Source organism: Amblyraja radiata, chromosome 17 (assembly GCF_010909765.2).
Source record: "Amblyraja radiata isolate CabotCenter1 chromosome 17, sAmbRad1.1.pri, whole genome shotgun sequence".
Taxonomy (NCBI): domain Eukaryota; kingdom Metazoa; phylum Chordata; class Chondrichthyes; order Rajiformes; family Rajidae; genus Amblyraja; species Amblyraja radiata.
Genome location: NC_045972.1, coordinates 27,254,520 through 27,270,758, shown reverse-complemented (window position 1 = coordinate 27,270,758; position 16,239 = coordinate 27,254,520). Strand labels below are relative to the sequence as shown.

The window sequence follows — 16,239 nt, the reverse complement described above, 5'->3', positions numbered from 1 at the left end:
TCTAACCCTTGAAAGCATCCAGAGAACCTGCCTCCACCGCCCTCTGAGGCAGAGAATTCCACCGACTCACCACTCGCTGTGAAAAAAAGTGTCTCCTCGTCTCCGTTCTAAATGGCTTACTCCTTATCCTTAAACTGTGGCCCCTGGTTCTGGACTCCCCCAACATCGGGAACATGTTTCCTGCCTCTAGTGTGTCCAAGCCATTAACAATCTTATATGTTTCAATGAGATCCTCTCTCATCCTTCTAAACTCCAGAGTGTACAAGCCCAGCTGCTCCATTCTCTCAGCATATGACAGTCCCGCCATCCCGGGAATTAACCTTGTAAACCTACGCTGCACTCCCTCAATAGCAAGAATGTCATTTATCAAATTAGGGGACCAAAACTGCACACAATACTCCAGGTGTGGTCTCACTAGGGCTCTGTACAACTGCAGAAGGACCTCTATTCTGCAGAATGCTCCTATATTCGATTCCTCTTGTTATAAAGGCCAACATGCCATTCGCTTTCTTCACTGCCTGCTGTATCTACATGCTTACTTTCATAGACTGATGTACAAGGATCCCCAGATCCCGTTGTACTTCCCCTTTTCCCAACTTATTTAGATAGTAATCTGCCTTCCTGTTTTTGCTACCAAAGTGGATAACCACACATTTATCCGCATTAAACGTCATCTGCCATGCATCTACCCACTCCCCCAACCTGTCCAAGTCACCCTGCATTCTCGTAGCATCCTCCTCACAGTTCACACTGCCACCCAGCTTTGTGTCATCTGCAAATTTGCTAATGTTACTTTGAATCCCTTCATCCAAATCATTGATGTATATTGTAAATAGCTGTGGTCCCAGCACCGAGCCTTGCAGTACCCCACTAGTCACTGCCTGCCATTCTGAAAGGGACCCGTTAATCCCTACTCTTTGTTTCCTGTCTGCCAACCACTTCTCTATCCATGTCAGCACTCTACCCCCAATACCCTGTGCCCTACTTTGCCCACTAATCTCCTATGTGGGACCTTATCAAATGCTTTCTGAAAGTCCAGGTACACCACATCCACTGGCTCTCCCTTGTCCATTTTCCTAGTTATATCTTCAAAAAATTCCAGAAGATTAGTCAAGCATGATTTCCCCTTCATAAATCCATGCTGACTCGGACCGATCCTGTTACTGCTATCCAAATGTGTGGCTATTCCATCTTTTATAATTGACTCCAGCATCTTCCCCATCACCGATGTCAGGCTAACTGGTCTATAATTCCCTGTTTTCTCCTGCCTTTCTTAAAAAGTGGGGTAACATTAGCTACCCTCCAATCCACAGGAACTGACCTGAGTCTATGGAACATTGGAAAATTATCACCAATGCATCCACGATTTCTAGAGAGACTTCCTTAAGTACCCTGGGATGCAGACCATCAGGCCCTGGGGATTTATCAGTCTTCAGTCCCATCAGTCTATCCAACACCATTTCCTGCCTAATGTTGATTTCCTTCAGTTCTTCTGTCACCCCAGATCCTCTGGCCACTACTATATCAGGAAGATTGTTTGTGTCCTCCTTAGTGAAGACAAAGTAACTGTTCAACTTATCTGCCATTTCCTTGTTCCCCATAATAAATTCACCTTTTTCAGTCTTCAAGGGTCCACTTTGGTCTTAACTAATTTTTTCCTCTTCACATACCTAAAGAAGCTTTTACTATCCTGCTTTACATTCTTGGCTAGCTTACCTTCGTACATCATCTTTTCTCCCCGTATTGTCTTTTTGGTTATCTTCTGTTGTTCTTTGAACATTACCCAATCCTCTTGCTTCCCACTCATCTTTACTACGTTGTACTTCTTCGCTTTAATTTTTATACTGTCCCTGATGTCCCTTGTCAGCCATGGTCGTCCCTTTCTCCCCTTGGAATCTTTCTTCTAGGAATGAACTGATCCTGCACCTTCTGTATTATTCCTAGAAATATCTGCCATTTTTGTTCCACTGTCATCTCTGCTAGTGTAACTTTCCAGTCAACTTTGGCCAGCTCCTCCCTCATGGCCCCATAGTCCCCTTTATTCAACTGCAACACTGACACCTTCGATCTACTCTTCTCCCTCTCCAATTGTAGATTAATCCTGACCATGTTATGGTCACTGCCTCCTAATGGCTCATTAACCTCGAGGTCCTTTATCAAATCCGGTTCATTACATAATACTAAATCCAGAATTGTCTTCTCCCTGGTAGGCTCCAATACAAGCCGTTCTAAGAATCCATCACAAAGGCACTCTACAAAGTCCCTTTCTTGGGGTCCAGTACCAACCTGATTTTCCCAGTCTACCTGCATATTGAAATCTCCCATAACAATCACAGCATTAATTTTACTACATGCCAATTTTAACTCCAGATTCAACTTGCACTCTATGTCCAGGCTACTGTTTGGGGGCCTGTAGATTAGTCCCATTAGGGTCTTTTTACCCTTACAATTCCTTAGTTCTGGCCATACTGACTCCACATCTCCTGTTTCAATGTCACCCCTTGCAAGGGACTGAATTTCATTCCTCACCAACAGGGCAACCCCACCCCCTCTGCCACATGTCAGTCTTTTCGATAGGAGGAATACCCTTGAATATTCAGTTCCCAGCCCTGGCCCTCGCACCCATGTCTCAGTAATTCCCACAACATCATACTTGCCAGTTTCTAACTGAGCTTCAAGCTCGTCCACTTTATTCCTTATACTTTGCTAATTCATATACACTACTTTGACCTCCGTATTCACTTCCCCCCTCGCAATTAGCCCTGACCTTACTCTGTTGTCCATTCTCAAGCTTTTCTTCCCATTTAATTCGAGAATATTTTGTAATTTTTCCTGTAGCCACTTCCCCTTCAACTCCATCTTTATACTCCCAATTTGTCAATCCCTCCCCCCCACTATTTAGTTTAAACCCACACGTGTAGCCCTAGCAAACCTACCTATCAGAATATCGGCCCCTCTCCAGTTAAGGTGTAACCCGTCCCTTTTGTACATGTCACCCCTACCCCAGAAGAGATCCCAGTGGTCTATAAATCTAAATCCTTGCTCCCTACACCAGCCCCTCAGCCACACATTCAGATCCCCTATCTCCCTGTTCCTGTCCTCTCTAGCACTTGGTACTGGAAGCAATCCAGAGATAACCACCCTAGAAGTCCGGCATTTAAGTCTTCTTTCCAACTCCATGAAGTCATGTTGGAGAACCTCGTTCCTCTTCTTCCCGATGTCGTTTGTGCCTACGTGCACAACTACTGCCGGCTGTTTACCTTCTCTCTTGAGGATGTTCAGAATTCGGCTTGTGACATCCTGAACCCTGGCACCAGGAAGGCAGCAGACCATCCTCGCATCTCGTCTGCCGCCACAGAATCTCCTGTCCACTCCTCGGACAATGGAGTGACCCACCACTAGGACTCTGCCCGACGTCGGTCTCGCCGGTCGAGTCCCATCTCCAGGATTGGAGCCACCGACGTGTCCACCGCTCGGAATGGCAACCATGTCTCCCCGGACAGTTCCCAAGAGGGCGTACCTGTTTTCATTAGGCACTGCCACCTAAGTCTTCTGCACTCCACGATTTCCACCCTTTCCGTCACATACCTTGGTTCTTCCCTGTAACCTCGGCGTGACTACCTCACTGTAGGTCCTGTCCAGGAAACTCGTTTTCCCGGATGGCCCTGAGGTCATCCAGCTGCTTCTCCAGTGCCCCAACACGGTCCTTTAGGAGCTGAAGCTGGACGCACTTGCCTCAGTTGTAGCAGCCAGAGGCTCCATCTGTGTCCCTGGGCTCCCACATTCTGCAAGCTTCACACTGTCTCATCTGCCCCGACATGTGTTCACCACGCTCCGTCCTCTCGAGCTTTATGAGGATCATCCTCTCCTCGCCGAAGACTCTTGAGCAAAAGACTCACACTTTACTAACAAGCCAAAAACTCACACTTTATTCAAGGCAGCACTGGCAGTTAGCAACGTATGACGTCACAATGGGATCTAATTCACATAAACTGCCTGTCAGCAGTGTTCCACCCTACAATGACATCACAATGGGATCTCATTTACATTACAAAAATCCGTTTAATAAAAAATGACCATCAGCAGTGTTCCAGCCACAATTACATCACAATGAGATCTCATTTACATTTTTTTTAAAGTTCATTTTCAAAAACAGCAGCTTCTGCCTCGCAATTATGTCAAAGGGGGATAGGGGGTAGGGAGGGGAGAGGGGAGAGGGGTTATGGAGGGAGGGAGTGTCTGAGGGTAGGGGAAAGGAGAGGGAGGGAGAGGTGAGCGGGGAGGGGAGGAGGAGAGGGGAAAGAGGGAGGGTGAATAGACGGACGGAGTGCTGGGGGGGGTGAGGGGATATGAGCGTAGGGGGAACGGGTTGCGTTGGGGGCACATTTTAAACTTTACAAAACCCCACTGACCAATTTCACTTGCATGCACTGACAGTTAGCAGCTTATGATGTCACAATGGGATCTGAATCTCATTTACATAAAAGATTGCTCTTTTCAACAAAATTCTGTTACAATGTTAACAAAGACAGGACTCCCAGTGCAAAAAGAGATTTGTTACATTGTTGCAAGGAGAGTGGGGTAGGGGAGGAGAGGGGAAAGAAGAGAGATGGTGAAGAGGAGGGGGATGGAGTGCTGGGGAATGAGGGGAAATGAGCCGTGCCTGCGCAGTTGGGGGCTATGGGTGAGTGGTGGAATATTGCGTTGGGGGAACGGGTTGCGTTGGTGGAACAGGTGAGTGGTGAAATTTTGCGTTGGGGGAACGGGGCCAAGCGGGTCCCACTTGCCTAGATCACGACAAATGCTAAGTTATATTTCTCAATAAAACTTATCTAAGCAAATTCTTGAAAATGTATTTTGGTAAACTACATAACATTGCATTGAACAATAATGAATATTTGTCTGAGGTAACTTACTTGGCAAGGAATGAAAAGTTTTAGTGTCTATTTGATATGAAAGGAAAAAGTGGCTGAAATTCTTGCTGCGAAGTGATGACAGTCGTGGAATGTTTGGGTGATTCAGTTCTGTGCATCCTCAGGGCACTGACACTTATTATTATTGCTCTCACATCTTGCGTGAGATCAGGAAATTGAATTATTCTGCTCTATATGGCTTTGCTACATAATATTTTAACTGGCTGAGCAGCTGATTTCTTATTCTTAGGGTGCACCACAGGGTGAAATATAGTACTAGATCTAGAGGGAGGAATGAAGATGTATCTTGGAAATGTACGTTTTAGCTTCCCAATGTAGAATAAGCACGGAGGAATAGGAGCAGGCGTTGAAAGGTCCAGATCCAAACCGTCACCTATCCATGTTCTCCAGGGATGCTGCCTGACCCGCTGAGTTACTACAGCACTTCAATACTTCTATACCCCATTCCCTTTCTAACAAAAAACTTCAGTTCATTTGCCTTTCTAAATACTTACTGTACCTGCATGCTCACTGACTGTGTTTCATGAACGAGGCCACCCTGAACCCTCCCTCTGTTGAGCAGCATTCTGTAGTTTCTATTCGTTTAAGCCATATTCTGCGTTTCTATTCTACCAAAGTAGATAATTACTTTAATAATAGATGATAATAATCTACCAATTTTCTGCCTACTCATCTATCCTGTAGCTGTCTCTGTTCAGATTTCTTGCATCCTCCCCATGACTTATTTGCCAGAAAAGCTTGGCAATGATACACTCTACCTTCGCATAAGTAATTATATTGATTCTAAGTAGTTGAGGTCCCAATTTTATCAAATGATTAGTTAGAACTTGGCACATGAAAATAATACATTTATTTTAACTGTTACTTGTTGGTTAGCCAATTATCTAAGTATGTGTATGTGCACCTCTTCTATAAATTTAAATTATTTTGGTTTGTCATTTATCAAAAGTATATTAGCTTTTTTCAAAATTCAATAATGGTCTGTTACCAATTGATTCCACAACATATATTCTTCTAACAATTTTTCTGAATACACTGCATATTTCCTCGCAGCTATCTTTGCCAAGTCTCACAACTTCTGCTTTTATCTCTGCCCTTTGTTCCACCCATTTGTCTATCAACCCCCCCCACTGCTTGTTCCCATCTATTATTCACCATGCTCTTGCTTCTCCCCTCTTCTAATTTTCTTTACCCAATCTCCATACAATCGGTGTGAAGAAGGGACTCAACCCAAAATGTCACCTTTCCATGTTCTCCAGAGATGCTGCCTGACCTACTGAGTTACTCCAGCACTTTGTGTCCTATTGTATATTAACCAGCCTCTGCAGTTCCTTGTTTCTACAGGCTATCTTTGCCACTTTGAATTATCTAAATTATATGACAATGAAAGTCTCCCATTGTTAATGCGTTACTTTTTCTTGCAAGCCCTGTTATTTCTTGATTTGTTTTCTGCCCTCTATAATAGCTTCTGTAGGGAGCTTTTAGACTGTTCCCAACAATGAGATCTGTTGCTGTTTCTTATCTTCACCCAAACTGATTCATGATTTACGGAGCCAATATCATTTGTCACTACTATGCTGATCTCTTGTGCAGAGTTAAGTATCTAATTGCTGCCTATCTTTATGAGATAGAGAACCTGTTAACAAATTGTGAATCTTTTCATTTACTAAATTAAATATTAAAACATATGTTTTAATACACTATTTTTATAGATCCATTGTTTCTGTGTTCAGACCTAATTGATAAAGAAATCAGTAACCTTACTTATTCTGTACCTTCACTTAATGTTGGCCAAGATTTCCGATGTTCAGGTATGTATCCCAAACTCCTTTGTTTTATCTTTACCCACCTTAATATATACTATGTTTTAAGTGTTTGTAATAATTTCCACGTCTCTTATCCCCTCATATTTTGTAAACTGTTTAATAGATACTAAATTATCTGATGGAAGGAATTTATCCAATTCATTTATCCAATGTAATAATGGGGCCACTTTTTGTGGTTAGCAGTGTACCCGAGGAACATCTAGAAAGATCAAGAAAAAAATCCATGATCTCGTTTCCCCCATCCCGATCGCGTGACCCAAAGTTGAAAGGCAGCTTGGTTAAAATTCACTGAGATGTGTTCAACCACCAAAGAAACCACAATTTCCCCTTCCCTTGTCCCATCTCCCAGCTGAGAAGCAATGAATCAAAACTGTGGTAGTCACTTGTAGACATAATAAGAAAAAACTGAATGCTCACAATATATGTACAATTAAAATACATTTAATAATACAGCATGCAATATAAATAATAGAATAACTAATCTCTGTCTATGCTTTCTAATCAATATTATGCACTTTACACCAATCTGCTAATAAATTAATAACTTTTGAAAACTGCCGAGTTGCAAAATTATCTCTAAATATATATGTGCCCTTGGGCTAGGAATTAAAAGCATAATAGATAGAACATAGAACAGATCCTTCGGTCAACCGTGTCTGTGCTGACCATGATGCCAATTTCAATTGCACATCTGTCTGCACATGCGCTACATCCTTCGATTCCTTACCTATTCATTGCCTATTTAAATGCTCTTAAATATCACCCCTCACAAGACAATTCCACTACCCGAGTGATCCAATGAACAATCTGTTGAATCTTAATGCGGTGAGAGGGGCCCACCCTGCCTGATTCTTTCTACAAGGGTGGTGTCCCACTCTCAACATATGCTGCCCTGGGGTGGATGTAATGAGGATGAGAAGATTAGCCACTCCTTTGTGTACTGTGTATGCATAAAAGTTCTAGAATAGGATGCAAGTATTCTTGTTGAGGTTCATCATGAGCAGATGCAAAACAGAAAATTTGCTACTTTAAAGTCTGTCTCGAGGAATGCGTAATGTGTCAAACATGAAGTGCTGCTAGAAGATCATCAACTAAGTGCAAGGTGCATTGACAGTACAATACTGCCGAATTGCACATTCCAGGTTGCAGCAATACATGCTGGCTCTGCACCAACGCAGAGGGGTTGTGGTGAAGGACTGCAGTCTAATGTCCTTCTGCCACTAGATATTGAGGGGCTAAGCCTGATCCATCACAAATACTGACCTTCGCACCATCGAAGAGATCTTCATAGGAGGTGCTGCCTCAAAAGGATGGCCAGCAACATTAAGAACTCACACCACCCTGGCTACCCTCAGTTTGCTCCTACCATCGGGAAGGAGGTATAGGAGTGTGAAAAATATGACCACTTGGTTCAAAAATAGCTTCTTCCCAGCAACCATCATGCTGTTGATCACTGTATAACGCGAAACTCAGCAACTATGATCTACTGTGGATTTTATTTTGCTTGCACTACGGACTTCGGGTTTGCATTATTCTAGACCAATCAGGCTTTTGAACACTATCCTCAACTATGAACTATGGAATGTATTTGATTGCACTGGGGAATTTGTGTTTTAATTTTGCACTAGTATTGGGCTTATTAATTTATTAAACTCTTGTTTATTATATATTGTCTATGTATATTGTGTTTATATGTCTGTTAAACTGCTACAAGTAAAAATGTCATTGTTACGTTTTCGTACAAACAATTAAACTTGACTTGATTATTGTTAATATTTCTGGGAAAGTCCTTTCTCAATATATTTCATGAATAATTGCATGCCATAGTTTTTTTGTAGTCCGTCCTCACATTCTGGCGTCATAACCAACAAGTAATTACTTAAATAATCTTATTAGTTGAACAAGGCATTTTTTCAGTTTTCAATGCTCTTTATCCAACAAAATAATTTCTAATTTCTGATGACTACAAGGATCAGTCATTTTGCTTAAAAGAAACTCATGCTGATTTGTTTAATCCTTATAGGTTGTTCAACTGTAACAGCATCCTTGAACAGTAGGAATTTCAGCAAGATTCTTCAGGCTTGCCCTAACAAATGTGATCGACATAAAGTGATACAAGAGTGTGAGGATAGATATAAAAAGGAGCTTAAGAAGTTACAAGCCAGTAACATTAACAAAACTGATAAAAGCAAGTAATTAGTTTATTATCCCTTAAAATGGCAACAGGGTGTATTCATAAACATATTTGTACAGCTAAACTGTTGCATTTTCAACATGTGCATGCAATCAAATGGGAAGATGGGAACCATTAGAAAAATGATCAAATGCATGTGTTCTCAGGAGGGGAGAGGTGGGAGGACTAGATTTCTGTCCCCTTCCCAACCTCCTCTCCTCTATCAAACATGTTCATCCACCTCCCCTTTCTGTTTCCATTGTTCTACTACCCACCTTCACCCACTGGATCCCCCTCTCCCATCTGGTTCTGATTCCATCTGCCCCTCACCTCTCCCTTGATTATTGCCATTATCAGCTTCCTTATTAATCAGATTCCACCACTTGATAGCCTTTTTGTTTCCACATCACCCTCCTAGCTGTCTCCACCTTCACCTTCCCCTGGCTCCACTTACATTTTGTGGAATTTGGAGTCAGAGGTTGGACAACCAATCATCCACCTGCATTTGTGTCCCAAATCTGCCGCTCCAACTTCCTGGCTCGATCTGTTTTTAGACCTGATACGATCAAGGGCCAAGATGAATAATGTACCTTTTATACATTATAACCTTATATTGTTTTATTTTGCAGATTTTTTTTTTACTCCAATCAGAAGAACTACATCTTGTATCACAGATTGCTGTATTAAGCAAACAGATTCTATGAACTCAACACCTACAAAAGATTTCCACTTAAAAAGTGAGTATGGTTCTTGATTTTGGGACCTTCATTATACTTTTGAGGTTTGTGCTTAAGTTAGTTCAGCTGTGTTGTAGAAACGATTACGTTAAGAATGCCATGTTATAAAGAAGAAAACTCTGAATTAAAAAACATGTTGGTTAAGAAAGCGACAGTTACCCTGGTTCTTTGCTCATTTAGATTCCCCTTACTCTGGTGTTTCTTGCAAAGGCAGGTTAAGTGTTATTTCTTGGATTTAGCACCAGCATTCAAAAGCAATGAAAAGGAACAAATAATTAGTGAGCATCAGTCAATGCCGATTCAGTCAGAATAGATTCTGATGGGGAAGCAGGCAAATACAGTGTCCTCAATAATGTTTGGGGCAAAGACCCATCATTTATTTGCCTCTGTACTCCACAATGTGAGATTTGTAATAGAAAAAAAATCACATGTGGTTAAAGTGCACATTGTCAGATTTTAATAAAGGCCATTTTTATACATTTTGGTTTCACCATGTAGAAATTACAGCAGTGTTTATACATAGTCCCCTTATTTCAGGGCACCATAATGTTTGGGACACAGCAATGTCATGTAAATGAAAGTAGTCCTGTTTAGTATTTTGTTGCATATCCTTTGCATGCAATGACTCTTGAAGTCTGCGATTCATGGACATCACCAGTTGCTGAGTGTCTTCTCGGGTGATGCTTTGCCAGGCCTGTATTGCAGCCATCTTTACTTTATGCTTGTTCTGGGGGCAGTCCCCTTCAGTTTTCTCTTCAGCATATAAAAGGCATGCTCAATTGGGTTCAGATCGGGTGATTCTTGGCCGCTCAAGAATTGAACATTTTTTAACTTTGAAAAACTCTTTTTGTTGCTTTTGAGATCATTGTCTTGCTGTAGAATGAACCGCTGGCCAATGAGTTTTGAGGCATTTGTTTGAACTTGAGCAGATAGAATGTGTTTATGCACTTCAGCATTAATTATGCTACTACCATCAGTAGTTGTATCATCAATGAAGATAAGTGAGCCAGTACCTTCAACAGCCATACATGCCCAGGCCATAACACCCCCACCACGGTGTTTCACAGATGTGGTGGTATGCTTTGGATCTTGGGCAGTTCCTTCTCTCCTCCATACTTGCTCTTGCTATTACACTGATTACTCCAGAACCAGGGGCCACAGTTTAAGACTAAGGCGTGAGCCATTTAGAATGGAGACGAGGAAACACTTTTTCTCACAGAGAGTGGTGAGTCTGGAATTCTCTGCCTCAGAGAGGCAGGTTCTCTGGATGCTTTCAAGAGAGAGCTAGATAGGGCTCTTAAAAATAGCAGAGTCAGGGGATGTGGGGAGAAGGCAGGAACGGGGTACTGATTGTGGATGATCAGCCATAATCACATTGAATGGCGGTGCTGGCTCGAAGGGCCGAATGGCCTACTCCTGCGTCTATTGTCTATTGATATGTTAATCTTCGTCCCATCTGCCCACAACCTTTTTCCAGAACTGTAGTTGCTCTTTTAAGTACTTCTTGGCAAGCTGTAAACTGGCCATCCAATTTTTGCAGCTAACCAGTGGTTTGCATCTCGTAGTGTAGCCTCTGTATTTCTGTTCATGAAGTCTTCTGCGGACAGGGGTCATTGACAAATCCACACCTGACTCCTGAAGAGTGTTTCTGATCTGTCGGACAGGTGTTTGGGGATTTTTCTTTATTATAGAGAGAATTCTTCTGTCATCAGCTGTGAAGGTCTTCCTTGGCCTGCAAGTCCCTTTGCGATTAGTAAGCTCACCAGTGCTCTTTTTTCTTAATGATGTCCCAACCGTTGATGTTGGTAAGCCTAAGGTTTGGCTGATGTCTCTAACAGTTTTATTCTTGTTTCTCAGTTTCATAATGGCTTCATTGACTTTCATTGGCACAACTTTGGTCCTCGTGTTGATAAACAGCAATAAAAGTTTCGAAATGTGATGGAAAGACTGGAGGAAAGACTAGGTGCTGATAGCTCTCTTATACCTGAATTAAGGAGGCATTTAAACACCCATGAGCAATTACAAACACTTGTGAAGCCATGTGTCCCAAACATTATGGTGTCCTGAAATGGGGAGACTATGTACAACACAGCTGTGATTTCTATATGGTGAAACCAAAATGTATAAAAATACCCTGTAATAAAATCTGACAATGTGCACTTTAACCACATGTGATTTTTTTTTTCTATTACAATCCTTAAATTGTGGAGTACAGAGGCAAATAAATAAATGATGGGTCTTTGTCCCAAACATTATGGAGTGCACTGTACATAGAGGCCACTGTAATATATTTTTATAGGTGTGTGGCAGCACTAGGTGATGGGCCACGCACTGTACATAACCTTCGGCTCTTTGTGGGGTCACGTGTCCCAGTGATGAGAGATAGGGGTCACGGTTTGGTCACGGGTGCCCCTGGGGAGGATTTAAGGGTTATTCATGTCGGGATCACCAAATGTAGCGGACGTGGAGTTGTCCGTTAAATAACGAGGCAGACACGAAGTTTGTTCGAAATACTGGTTCTTTATTACTACACTAATTCTCCTCACTCACCAACCCTGTGCGCGCGCGATTAACCCTTAAATACTCCCATGGGGCACCCGTGACTAAACCGTGACCCCTATCTCTCGTCACCGGGCACATGCGACCCCCCAAAGAGCCGAATGTTATGTACAGTGCGTGGCCCATCACCCAGTGCCGCCACAGGTGTAACAAAGGCTTTACTTGGATGGACATGAGATGCTGCACCAGACGATAGTTTTGGAGTTGCAAGGTGCCAACTATTTTCTGTGAGCACTTTCAGGGGTGTAGTTTCTCCAAATACTTGTCTAATTTCCAGCAAAATAAATCTGTTTTCTACTTCAGAGTCCTTGTTGAATGAGCCTTTTTATCTTTGCTGTGGCTATGCTAAGACTGTATCACACTTTGCGATGAAGTGTTTTTATTAAGAAAATCTGACATTTTTCTTCCTCTTGGTGTTGACTGGCCTAGATGTCTCTTCCTTCATCCTTGACTCCTTTGGGGTTGGTCTTTGGGCGCTTGGATGTTATTGACAACACTGAAGAACACTCACATGCCTTGGTTGTTGGCATGTTGTTAAGACTCATGTGCTCTCTCTACTCACCATCTGTTCATCAGATAATGTGTTTTCCATCAAAGGATACATTCGCTCAGATTCTCATGGCCCTATTTGAATCTATATACATCTAACTTAAAAATAATCAATTGTTTCTGTCATGCAACTAAACTAAAAGATGGCACTACATCTCCTTCGAGAGCAGTTGCGAGTGATGATTCATGTATATTCAGCATCAATGCATTTGGATATTGATTTTGTATTCCCACTTGAACATCAGAGGAATAGATATTAGAAATCATATGATGCTGTGGAAATCATATGATAGATTTAAACTGTGCATGTATTAAATTGTTTATATGTGAACTTTCAATTCCCAATTTTCATGCCGTCAAAAATATTCACTCTTTTCCCACTGAAAGCATTTGTTTTTTAATTAATGGCTAATTAATTTTCCAGTTTGTTGTACATGAAGGACTAAGACTAAAAGCTGTTTCAGGCCAGGAAGAAATTGAGTCAAAGCAGCATGGTGAAGAGAAGCCTATTAAAAGTAGTGAGAAAACCAAGGGAGAAATGAGAAATGGGTAGGAGACATTGTAAAGGGGTTAAGAAAGGTGAGGGGTGGGAGATGGAAGAGAGAGGGAAGAAGGATTAGCATCAGTGCACTGTCAAAGGAGTGGCATTACATAAAATCATGGCTGATCTGATTATAACCTCAACTCAGTACTCTCAAGTCCTGCAGTAACCTTTCACCCACTTCCTTGTCAAGTTTTTATCTAGCGCTGCTGAAAGAATATTCATAGACTCTATTTCTACCTGCCTTTGGGGAAGCGTGTGTTTCAAAGATTGATGGTCTGAAAGAATATATTTTTGTTTATCGCTGTCTTCTAATAGGTGACCCCCAAATTTTTAAGTAGTGTCCCCCTTGGTATATGGACACACTTATCTGTTTTGTAGTAAATGCCTACTATGTTCTGTGTGCTGAAGCAAAGCAAGAATTTCATTGTCCTATACAGGGACACATGACAATAAACTCACTTGGACTTTGAAATCTTTTTCACAAGCCAAGCAGCCTATTGCAGTGATTAGGCCAATGCATTCACTTAATTTTTTGATGAATCATATACTTTGACATCAGGAACCCACATCTTAAGAGCTCAGAAGTCTCTCATCGTTCAGATAAAATGCCCAGAGCATCTGCAGTCTCCTATATGCTTTTTATTTTTCTGCTAAAATTGAGTTTCATTTTTTGCATATTATACTCCAGTTGGCAGATCTTTGCTATTTCATCAGCAATTAGTGATGAGCAATAAATATTGTTATTAAATTTGTATAACCCTTTTGAAGAGATTTTTATCTAAGTTTTTATTCAAAGACAATATCTTTTCTTTTTGGGAATGGTCATTGAGGTTAATTGTAAAGTAATGGTTGTGTTATGGAAATCGCAATAGATATTTTTTACAAAATGCAAATAATATATAGGACATGAAGTTAAATGTAACCGTGACTGCTTGGCAATTTGAATTCATTTTTTAATCTGTAAGTATTTAAAGTTACAAAGATTCAAATGGTTCATCCATATTCTTTCGGAAGGAAATCCTTGCCAATCTGTGACTCCATTCCACATTAATTGTCTCACAACATCCAGGTTCAGGAACAGCTTCTTCCCCACAGCCATCAGGCTATTAAACTCGCCATCATACAAACTCTGAACAATATCAGCCTATTGCACATTATCTGTTTATTTATTGTGTGTATATATATGGTCTATGGTATATAGACACACTGAACTTTTATCTCCTGTTCTGTATTATGTTTACATATTCTGTTGTGCTGCAGCAAGCAAGAATTTCATTGTCCTATCTGGGACACATGACAATAAAACTTTTGACTCTTGTTCAATTCTGAACATTGCTCTGAATAGCCCAGCAATGGTACCAGTAATAATTGACAATGGGCTTCAACAAACTAAACCGCCAAAGGCATTGTTTCTTTACTTTATTTCCAACTTCCTACATCACTGATAATAAGAGAAAAAATGTACATTGCGTGCAGGTTTTCTTTTGCCACCAATAAAGAAATCTGCATCTGACATTATCGCTTTCCCCAGACAGCAAAGAGAGGCTACAACTCAGTTTAAAGCAACTATCGAACAAGGTCATGCAAATTGTGAGAAAATGCAAAAAAAATATTCAAATCAGTAAAGCTATATGTGGTAGTATATTTTCCTATATCAAATTCTGATTAAACTTTCTAATAAAGTTAATGTTCTGTTAAATATTCCAAATTGAGAACCTGAATACATAGTTTTGGTGCACTTTATTAATGGATATTAAATCTGAGAAATGGCAGGTAATCACAAGTCAAGTCTATTTGTCACATACGAATACGACATGTGCAGTGAAATGAAAAGTGGCAATGCCTGCGGAATGTGCAAAAAAGCTACAAAACAGAATAGAACAGAATTACATATTGGTGAGAAAAAAAAAGAAAGAAAGAAAAAAAACCCAACAATTTAAAAAAGACACAACACAACAGTAGTTTGGTGCAGTAAGTTAGTCCCTGGTGAGATAAGAGTTTACAGTCCTAATGGCCTGTGGGAAGAAACTCTGTCTCATCCTCTCTGTTTTCACAGCATGATAGCAGAGGCGTTTGCCTGACCGTAGCAGCTGGAACAGTCCGTTGCTGGGGTGGAAGGGGTCCACCATAATGTTGCTGGCTCTGGATCTGCACCTTCTGATGTATAGTTCCTGCAGAGGGGCGAGTGTAGTTCCCATAGTGCGTTCGGCCGAATGCACTGCTCTCTGCAGATAAATATTTCCTGATATGAGTTCTCTGTAGAAAATACACAAAACTAGAAAATAAAGGTCTGTAATCATATTTATATACTTTTAAAACTGTGGGTGTGTGTCATCTTGCCTTTGAAACGTATCTCCTCGAAAACCAAACACAACAACGCAGAGATTTTTACATACTTCGGTAGGGATTTAACTTATGATTTCAGAAATCCTCTCTAAATTTGGTCAATTATTTCCCCAGATTTTGAATAAAGTTGTTCACAAAACTCACTTTTTGCTGCTGCTGACGTCACAATGCCCACATGCCCATCAATCGAGGCCCACCTGCATCCTGGCTCCGCCCCTCCGCCGCTGTGGATTAATCCAGCTGCTGTCAACGTGCATGCGCAGTTTTCTACGAGTCTCGTTACGCCCCCCCCTCCCCCTTTATTCAAATCATGCAGAAAGAACGAACGTTCTGCAGATCCAGAGGTCACCGCTGCTCGCTCAGAGCCACCCGCTCGCTCACAGCCGCCCGCTCGCTCACAGCCGCCCGCGCGCTCACAGTTCCCCCACCCAATGGTAGAACATGGCGGTGGCGGCCGTTATCGCCGCGCGGGGCACGTGATGAGAAAGTGGCCCTCATGGCCATTACTCCCTCTGGGAAACCTGCCCCAGGCGCAGCGAGTGAAGTCACGCCCCTCCCTCCCGCTGCAAAC

General features: G+C 41.7%; 1 protein-coding gene across 1 annotated transcript in view; it reads left to right on the top strand.

Moving 5' to 3' along the window:
- terb1 (telomere repeat binding bouquet formation protein 1) overlaps positions 1 to 16,239 on the top strand; it is a 130,382-nt gene that overhangs the window by 99,737 nt on the left and 14,406 nt on the right. The window contains exons 14-16 of the mRNA XM_033036511.1: positions 6,647 to 6,745; positions 8,784 to 8,948; positions 9,563 to 9,670. Of these exons, the coding sequence (XP_032892402.1) occupies positions 6,647 to 6,745; positions 8,784 to 8,948; positions 9,563 to 9,670 (372 nt within the window). The remainder of the gene's footprint in view (positions 1 to 6,646; positions 6,746 to 8,783; positions 8,949 to 9,562; positions 9,671 to 16,239) is intronic.